The sequence below is a fragment of the Saccostrea cucullata genome, unplaced genomic scaffold (assembly GCF_032062105.1).
Source record: "Saccostrea cucullata isolate Sc308-1 unplaced genomic scaffold, CSIRO_AGI_Scuc_v1 ctg17388, whole genome shotgun sequence".
NCBI classification, from domain to species: domain Eukaryota; kingdom Metazoa; phylum Mollusca; class Bivalvia; order Ostreida; family Ostreidae; genus Saccostrea; species Saccostrea cuccullata.
Window position 1 is genome coordinate 1,203 of NW_026938297.1, and position 10,576 is coordinate 11,778.

At 37.1% G+C, this 10,576-nt stretch overlaps 1 protein-coding gene across 1 annotated transcript; it reads right to left on the bottom strand.

Moving 5' to 3' along the window:
• Positions 1-318: 318 nt before the first annotated feature.
• Positions 319-5,893, bottom strand: LOC134249932 (uncharacterized). Its single transcript, XM_062732285.1, has 2 exons — positions 5,840-5,893; positions 319-2,379 (listed from the first exon to the last, which is right to left on the bottom strand). The coding sequence occupies exon 2, from the start codon at positions 2,346-2,348 to the stop codon at positions 684-686; it is 1,665 nt and encodes a 554-aa protein (XP_062588269.1). The 5' UTR covers positions 2,349-2,379; positions 5,840-5,893; the 3' UTR covers positions 319-683.
• Between the last annotated feature and the right edge of the window lie 4,683 nt (positions 5,894-10,576).

The following is a 10,576-nucleotide window of genomic DNA, read 5'->3' on the forward strand; positions in this document are numbered from 1 at the left end:
AAATTTTGCATTTTTGGATATACACTTTTTGTTGGTTAATTGTGTGACTTAATTTGCCTTACTTAAAGACAACACACGTTGAGGTGAGCTCTGTAATCTCTGATTACCTATGTTTTAAAAAATTTACTTCAAATTTCTTTATCCCATGGATAGAACCATAATCATCATTCATATTTTATTTCTACTATATTGATTAACAAACATATCATACAAGTTACATAGTAGTTATAAATTATATCAATCGATAACACAGGGTTCAAAATGCATAAACCAAAGAAAAAATTTCTGTTTACACAAATTTGAACATCCTCTTTACTTTTAACTTCCAAGCAGCCAACTCATACATGACACATAATCCTTTTTAGAGTTTTGAAATTGACATTCAGTGTAAGGTTATAAACGCTATCATATGTAATGTTCAACTGATATTGTATATCATCTCCACCAGTATTTTACAGTTTGTTTAATATCAATTGTCTGTCTAGAGGCAATTATATACAACACCTAACATTATTGTAAAAATGATCATAAAGAAACACAGCTTATTCCATAACAATGTTATTCCAATAAAAATGATTGTATACAATTTTTACACATAGTTTCTTCCATATAATTACTTCAATTGGTCATGATTAAAACAAACATGGTATTTATTGATTTACTGCATTGTTATGGTGGATGTTTTACATGTATTTGATTTCCTTCACTTTACCACTAAATTCAGCCACAAAGAGGTTGTCTCTGGTGTCTACACATAAACCCCATGGACTGTATAAATCACAGTTATCAATGTAACGGAGGAACTGTCCATCCTGATCTAGGATGTGGATACAGAAGTTGTAAAAGTCTGATGTCAGGATCTGACTCTGGCTGTCTGTTGTGATGCCGACTGGATTAAATAATCCCTTGTTAGTAGAGGGATGACCAGTGTATCTAAATCGGAGTTTTCCTGCCTGATTAACCACCACTACTGCACCGGCTCCATAGTCAGCCACACAGATATCCAGGTTCCTGTTCTCACTGATGTATTTAAGGAGGTGAGATGAATACAGAGTTTTACCTTTACTATCAAACTGAATGCTTTGTTTTTCTGTGGAGCCAGAGTAACGGACAACTTTTGATTGTTTATTATCATCACTGTACATGGTAACCAGGGAGTCACCAGAGGAGGTACTACAGACATAGTCAGGTTTCCACCCCTGTAGTCTGATCACTTCCTGTATCTGTTTATTCTTCGCTATGTTTACAGTTCCTGTATCAGTGTCAGTGTAAACTAGATCTCCACTCCTTGTCACTGCTATGTCACGTGGTTCATTCCTAGACTTGGTTCGAATTGACTTCAGTACTTTACCCTGGAGGTTGTAGAGTTTCATGATTTTGTCTCCTCCACATGTCCAGATTTCTTCATCACTGAGACAGGTAACACTGTATATCCCTAATTCATACCCATTGTCTATGGTGGTGATGAGCTCTGGTTCATCAAGCAGTGGTTTGACTAGAGAACAGGATACAGCTTCTGGTGTCTCCATTGTGTAGCCATGTTCTTCTGTTGTAATGGATAATGCTGACAAAGAACCAAACAATTGATGAAGCTGTTCTATGTTGATCTGATTAGGAGAGAGACTTGGTAATGAAACATTGACTTTAGGAGGCAAACTTCTGAACTCAGCATTCCTGGATTTGTACCCAGATGTAAGGGACACATCATTGGAGTCCAGTATTTTCTTCAGATCAACAATGCTTTTTTTTACATCAGAAGTAATCTGTTTGATTTCTTTTTCCTGTTTATTTAAAGCAGCCAGGTGTTTAGATTTCATCTCATCAATTTCAGATTTCTGTTTATTGACAATGATGTTAATTTCTCTGTGCCAGTCTTCTCCTTGTTTGGTGACAGCTGTTGTCAGATTCTCATAATGTTTCTCCAAGTTTTCTTTTTCAGAGTTTAAATCTGATGCAATTTCTTCATATATAGGAAAGATTGTTTTCTCTAGTTCTTTTAAGTCTTTTTCAAAATACTTTCTTTTAGAACTGAGTTTCTTCAGAGCATCAGATAAATCGTGTCCTTTATGTTTCCCAGAGGAGATGCAGGTAGAACAGACAGGAACGTCACATTTCTCACAGTAAAGTTCACAGTGTTTCTGGGTGTGGTTTGGACATTTTGGGTAGTTAGGGGTAGAAGTTCTGTGTTTGTATGGTACAACATTGTGTCTCTTAGAGGAATCAGAGAGATGTTTTCCAACACAGACTATACAGAGGTTTACATGACAAAGTTCACAATGACTCTGTAAAACAGCTGTTTGACACAGGTCACAGAGGAGGATATCTTGGGCACTGTAACGGGGGTCCATTATAGGAGTAAGTCACATGATGAAGGGGATGCTGTAATATAGTGTATTAATTGTTACTCTTAATGAAAAGAAAAAGAAGAAGGACAGATTTTTATATTAGCTCAAAATTGACTTGAATTAGTTAGTATTGAAAGGAAGGGATACCATACATGATGATATAGACAGCCCTTTATTGCTATACTGGATCACAATTCATTGAATGACATTTTCTATATGTCATTGAATAAAAATATTATAATTCTGAGAACTTTAAAATGAAACTGTGTTATTATTGAATATCACACCAAGCCTTAGAAGAATAAAAAAAGACTAGAAACGATCTCGTTGCGAGCAACGAGAGGTCTTCCGTCCGATTCTGAAAAAAAAAATAACTCGTAAAGTCGAGCTGAGAAGTGATTAAAAATTTTGGTCACAAATTGAATCCAGGTCGCCAGCGCGAAAATCCAATCCGCTTTTTTCCCTTTTTATCCCCAACGCACTAACCATTACGCTATTGGGAGCACTGCTCTAAATGTACTTGTGTATACATTTGCAACAGTACACCTGTCTAAGAATTATAAAAGGCGGGCCACTGTTGATAATTTCACACCGAACGTCACGAGTAAATATTCACACCTTTTCTTTGGACTGATCTATTAAATAGGTATGATAGCTTCAATGAAATTAAATAAATGAAACGTTCTTATCGCCTTTATGACATGAGATGATACCAAGTAAATACTATTACTACTACTTTATTTTATTTCAACGTTAAGAAGGTATATTTAACACATTGTACACATTACATATCGTATCTAGCCCAGTTACACTAAAGCATTGAAACGGAAATAAAGTTGTAAGATTGACAAGTAATTACAACGTACTACTACGTGAAAGTCCAAGTAGTTTTTTCTATTTCATGTATCCTTATGCCAGAATGGTTTAGTCAAACGCTCAGCTGCCTCCATAAACCCCTACTCGCGAAATGGCGGAGTCAACAGAGACAGCCGCCATCTTGGGCCCGCTTCAGATTTTCAAATATTAATATCTAGCGTTCAGATCAACCAATATTTAAACAACTTATATAGTAAGCTTATATAGAAGGGTCTCTATTAATATTCCAAAAATCAATGATAGATAATGGAAAACAAAAAAGTTAGAAAATAAGTTTTTTTTAATTCGCATCTTCTAACGACAGGAAGTATTGACGACGAACAAAAGGTCGCGTCCTGGATAGTATCTATCACGATCTATAATCCCTGAAAGTTTCACATTGATATCTTTTACCGTTCTTGAGATTAACTGCAGACAAAACTGCATTTTAAAATCAGAAAATTGTCCGTAACTTGGCACCAGAGAAAATTTTCCAAAAAATCTCTCGGATAAAATAACTTCAGATAACAACACATTGTTCCTGCAAATTTCATGAAAATCCGTCCAGTAGTCTTCGAGAAATTGCGTGCACAAAATTAGATGGTCAGAAAAATAATAATAATAACTAGATGAGATCTCGTTGCCAGCAACGAGTAGGTCTTACGTCCGATTTTTCGATAAGATGAGGTATGATTTTGACTATGATCTTTGTTACAAAATAATGATATCAAGACTTTTCTCCCTTGATTAAATTGTTTTGATTTATTCAACAATCTCAAATACTTAAACCCAGGTCGCCAACGTGAATGAGCTTTTTTTTTATCCCCAACGCGCAAACCATTAAGCTATTGGTAGTGCTGCTCTAAATATACTTGTGTATACTTTTGCAACAGTAGCCCTGTCTAAGAATCATAAAAGGCAAGCCACTATTCCTAATTCCGCGCCAAACGCCACGAGTAAATGTTCGCTCCTTTTCTTTGGACTGATCTATTAAATACGTGTGATAGCTTCAATGAAATTAAATAAAATAACCTTCTTATCGCCTTTATTTTATTTCGACGTTAAGAAAGTATATTTAATACATTATACACATTACATATCGTATCTAGCCCAGTTAAACTAAAGCAGTGAAACGGAAATTAAGTTTTAAGATTGACACTCAATTGCAACGTACTACTGTAACGTGTCGGATCTGAGCGGTCAGTAGGTCCGTGCTCGGATTACCGAGTTTTACTGGGGATATGATTGAATGCAATATATACAGAAAATAATATGACACCTGCCTGGTGTCTTTAAATCAAATGACCTAAGTGCTTTGTATAATAATATATCTTCAGTTAATACCGGCACCTGCCTGGTGCCATATGATAATTGCCTCACTATACAACTGACTATATAAGTCAACATATACCTGCCTGGTGCCTCTTGATTTAGCCTTTAACACCTGCCTGGTGTCTTACTGCTTACCAAGTTGCCTATATAACTCTAGCCAAGTGGCTACAATATACTTACAAAGTATGATTTAACTTTGTAGGAGCTTCTCTGTCCTAATGACAAAATTAGACTAGAGCTAACGTCACTGACTACGGCAACTCTGCACAATCCGATTTGATCGATAAACCAATTGGTTTCTGTACCAAAGTAAAGACACAAGCAAGTTGGCTGTACTGCCCCCTTGTATCTCAACTTAATCAATGATCATAAGTTATCAGATATCATATTGATAAAATACAACAGACTGCCTTTCTTTTGGCAACACTATTATCATTTTCTAACAGAACATCATTTATCTATAATACTTGTATAATTCTTTTGTCAATTGACCAATTAATTACAATATTTACATTGATTAGCTATTATAATATAAACAAGTAACGGGAGGTTACTCACTACTTACTAGTTATTTCACTACTACGTGAGAGTCGAAGTAGTTTTTAACATTTCATGTATCCTTATGTCAGAATCGTTTAATCAAACGCTCAGCTGCCTCCATAAACCCCTACTTGCGAAATGGCGGAGTCTACGGAGACAGCCGCCATTTTGGACCCGCTTCAGATTTTTGAATGTTAATATCTAGACTTTGGATTTGTCAATATTCAAACAGATTATATAGTAAGCATCATTGGAAAGGTCTCTATTACCCAAGCTTAAAATACTTCAAAAATATTGAAAGACAAAAAAGTTAGAAAAATCGACTTTTTAAATTCGCATCTGGTAACAACAGGAAGTACTGACGACGAACGAAAAGTTGCGTCCTGGATGGTAATTACGACGATCTATCATTCCTGAAAGTTTCATTTTGATGTCTTTTACTGTTTTTGAGAAAATCCGTGGACAAAATGTCATTTAAAAATCAGGAAATGTCCCGTAACTTGGCACCGGAAGCGTATCTTCAAAAAATCTCTCAGATAAAATAACTTCAGATAACAACACATTGTTTCCGTAAATTTCATGAAAATCCATCCAGTAGTCTTCGAGAAATCGCGTGCACAAAATTAGATGGTCAGAAAAATAATAATAATAAGAAACAGTAGAATCACTATAAGGTCTTCCGTGAGGATGGAAGACCTTAATAAGAAACAATAGAATCGCTATAAGGTCTTCCGTGAAGACGGAAGACCTTAATTAAAATGTCTCACCAGTTATTAGAAGATGGCCGTCTCAGCTACGTATATAGACAAACAATCAACTTCCTGGTCTTGGTTCTAGATTTTGACCCACTCTCAGGTCACATGATTTAAATACCTGTACTTGCGCATTATAATTATTGAGGGTATTGATATCATTTAGCTTGACAAAGTAACTATATGAGAAATATTATCCTAATGTTAATTAAATAATTTTAATAGTTACACTTCACAATTTATAGGAGAGAGTATCCTGATCTGTAAGCCGAGTGAGAGAAGTAAAGCCGTGACCTTAGTACAGTCTGAACTGCCACCTGTCAGGAGTTGTCTGATCAAACACCAAGGGGAACAACTCAGTTCTAGCATGAAAAGAGCCATACTAGAGGTTTGTTAATATGTAACCTGATTCCGTTTGTTATTGTGAATAAAATAATGGCAAAGAAATCATAGGTAGTTAATTTTTTTTGACTTGTTTTAATATTTTATGTTATACAGATAGTTGTCAGTGATGTCGTTATTATACACCCCCCCCCCCTCCCACAAAAAACTCATATTTATAGTAATAAACAGTGTCAGTTACAGGGAATATTTCTATATAAGACCTTTCTTGTGTGGTCTATTTCAGGCGCGGGGTATATAAAATGCCTCGTAATTTTAGCACCATTAACCTCTTCTAAATCACCATCTAAATATAGCTAGACCAGATTTGCACAACACGGTTTTAAATCGAAATTTTTATGCCCCGCCATGAATATGGCCGGGGCATATAGTGTTTGTCATGTCCGTCTTCCGTCCTTCCATCCTTCCGTCCTTCCGTCCTTCTGTCCTTCCGTCCTTCCGTCCTTCCGTCACACTTTGCGTTTAGCTCTGTTCAAAGCTAAGTTTCAAAGAAACTATCCAAGATATTTTAATCAAACTTCATATGCTGATAGATATTGATGAGAGCTATGGTTCATCTAGGGATGAACACTACCAGACTTGCTTCGGATGCTGGATTTGACTGACATTTTCAAGACGAGTGACCAGGTAAAAGTTTTTGGAACAGGTCCATTCCTAAGGAACTATAAGCCATACTTGGACCAAACTTGCATGGATGATGCATCTAGGGATGGACACTACCAGACTTGCTTCGGATGCTGGATCTGACCTACATTTTCCAGATGAGTGACCAGGTTAAAGTTTTTAGAGCATGTCCATTCCTAAGAAACTATAAGCCATACTTGGACCAAACTTGCATGGATGATGCATCTAGGGATGGACACTACCAGACTTGCTTCGGATGCTGGATCTGACCTACATTTTCCAGATGAGTGACCAGGTTAAAGTTTTTAGAGCATGTCTATTCCTAAGAAACTATAAGCCATACTTGGACCAAACTTGCATGGATGATGCATCTAGGGATGGACACTACCAGACTTGCTTCGGATGCTGGATCTGACCTATATTTTCATTCCCAAGTAACTATAAGCCCTACCTTAACCAAACTTCCATGGATGATGCATCTTTGGATGGACACTACCAGACTTGCTTCGGATGCTGGATCTGACCTATATTTTCATTTCCAAGTAACTGTAAGCCCTACCTGAACCAAACTTTGCATGGATGATGCATCTAGGGATGGACACTACCAGACTTGCTTCAGATGCTGGATCTGACATATTTTTATTCCCAAGTAACTATAAGCCCTACCGGAACCAAACTTACATGAATGATGCATCTAGGGATGGACACTACCAGACTTGCTTCGGATGCTGGATCTGACCTATATTTTCATTCCCAAGTAACTATAAGCCCTACCTAAACCAAACTTGCATGGATGATGCATCTAGGGATGGACAATACCAGACTTGCTTCGGATGCTGAATCTGACCTATATTTTCATTCCTCAGTAACTATAAGCCCTACCTGAACCAAACTTATATGGATGATGCATCTTTGGATGGACACTACCAGACTTGCTTCGGATGCTGGATCTGACCTATATTTTTATTCCCAAGTAACTATAAGTCCTACCTGAACCAAACTTGCATGGATGATGCATCTAGGGATGGACACCACCAAACTTGCTTCGGATGCTGGATCTGACCTATATTTTCATTCCCAAGTAACTATAAGTCCTACCTGAACCAAACTTGCATGGATGATGCATCTAGGGATGGACACCACCAAACTTGCTTCGGATGCTGAATCTGACCTATATTTTTATTCCTAAGTAACTATAAGTCCTACCTGAGCCAAACTTGCATGGATGATGCATCTAGGGATGGACACTACCAGACTTGCTTCGGATGCTGGATCTGACCTATATTTTTATTCCCAAGTAACTATAAGTCCTACCTGAACCAAACTTGCATGGATGATGCATCTAGGGATGGACACCACCAAACTTGCTTCGGATGCTGGATCTGACCTATATTTTCATTCCCAAGTAACTATAAGTCCTACCTGAACCAAATTTGCATGGATGATGCATCTAGGGATGGACACCACCAAACTTGCTTCGGATGCTGAATCTGACCTATATTTTCATTCCTAAGTAACTATAAGTCCTACCTGAGCCAAACTTGCATGGATGATGCATCTAGGGATGGACACTACCAGACTTGCTTCGGATGCTGGATCTGACCTATATTTTTATTCCCAAGTAACTATAAGTCCTATGAACCAAACTTGCATGGATGATGCATCTAGGGATGGACACCACCACACTTGCTTCGGATGCTGAATCTGACCTATATTTTCATTCCTAAGTAACTATAAGTCCTACCTGAACCAAACTTGCATGGATGATGCATCTAGGGATGGACACTACCAGACTTGCTTCGGATGCTGGATCTGACCTATATTTTCATTCCCAAGTATCTATAAGCCCTACCTGAACCAAACTTGCATGGATGATGCATCTAGGGATGGACACTACCAGACTTGCTTCGGATGCTGGATCTGACCTATATTTTCCAAACAAGCAATTCAGCTGCATCACTATTCTGGATATTCTGATCAAATTTTAAACACATACTAATTTTCATGTTGCTTTACTGATATATCCTGGCGGGGCATTCATGTCCTATGGACATATTTCTAGTTATATATACAGATAAACAGATTTATTAATTATGGGGTAAAAGTGAAACCCCGCAACATGGTTTTATACAAGGTCCCCCTAATTATACCGCAAACGAAGTTTGGGGGGGGGGGGCATACAGGAATCACCTTGTCCGTCTGTACGTCTGTCTGTGCAATCGGGTCCAGTCCATATCTTTCTTACAGAGGGGCATTAGAATCTACTACTCCACACTAAGATTGCTCATGACCTAAGGGTGTGTCATGACCTTGACCCAAGGTCATTTGGGGAAGTTCAAGGTCACTGGAAGAAGAATTTCATAATTCGTGTCCGGTCTATATCTTTCTTATTGATAAACTTGTGAGTTTCTCATTCCACACAAAGATTGCCCATGACCCAAGGGTGTGTCATGACCTTGACCCAAGGTCATTTGAGAAAGTTCAAGGTCACTGGAAGAAAATTTTCAAAAATCATGTTTGATACATATCTTTTATAGATAAACTTGGTAGGTTCTCATTTCACACAAAGATTGCCCATGACCCAAGGATGTGTCATGACCTTGACCCAAGTTCATTTGGGAAAGATGAAGGTCACTGGAAGAAAATTTTCATATTTCCTGTCCGGTCCATATCTTTCTTATGGATAAACTTGGTAGGTTTCTATTTCACACAAGGGTGTGTCATGACCTTGACCCAAGGTCATTTGGGGATGTTCATGGTCACTGGAAGAAAAATTTCATAATTCGTGTCCGGTCCATATCTTTCTTATGGATAAACTTGGTAGATTCTCATTTCACACAAAGATTGCCCATGACCCAAGGGTGTGTCATGACCTTGAACCAAGGTCATTTTGGAAAGTTCAAGGTCACTGGAAGAAAATTTTCATAAATCGTCTTTGATACATATCTTTCTTATGGATAAACTTGGTAGGTTCTCATTTCACACAAAGATTGCCCATGACCCAAGGGTGTGTCATGACCTTGACCCAGGATGTGTCATTTGACCCAAGGTAGTTCAAGGTCACTGGAAGAAAAATATCATAATTCGTGTCCGGTCCATATCTTTCTTATGGATAAACTTGGTAGGTTCTCATTTCACTGAAAGATTGCCCATTACCCAAGGGTGTGTCATGACCTTGACCCAAGATTATCTGGGGAAGTTCAAGGTCACTGGAATAAAAATTTCATAATGGGTGCTTGATACATATTTTATTATGGAAAAACTTACTTCTGAAAAACCCAGCGGGGGTATTTTGTCCCGTTTGGACAGTTCTAGTTTATAATGATTCTATATATATACTATATGTATGTCTGTGGGATATATATGTATATCACTTTACATTGAAGTTTTTATACTGTAGATGCACAAATTTTCGTGAGGATAAAATTTCGTTAATTTGTCATCAAAAATAGTTTCGTGGGCATTTAATTTCGTTGTTTCCAGAGTAAGCCTATTTAATATATAGTCATATAAAATTTCGTGTGGTATTTAATTTCGTTGATAATTGTTAACGAAATAAACGAAATTTATCTCCCACGAATATTTGTGCTTTTACAGTATATAAATGTATATATTGGAAAATATATATATATATATATATATATATATATATATATATATATATATATATATATATATATATATAATTTTAAAACCCCGGAACCCGAAACCCCAGAACATTGTTTT

Bases quoted from the DNA above. Each gene is read 5' to 3' on its own strand.
- LOC134249932 (XM_062732285.1), bottom strand. From the start codon at position 2,348: ATGGACCCCCGTTACAGTGCCCAAGATATCCTCCTCTGTGACCTGTGT.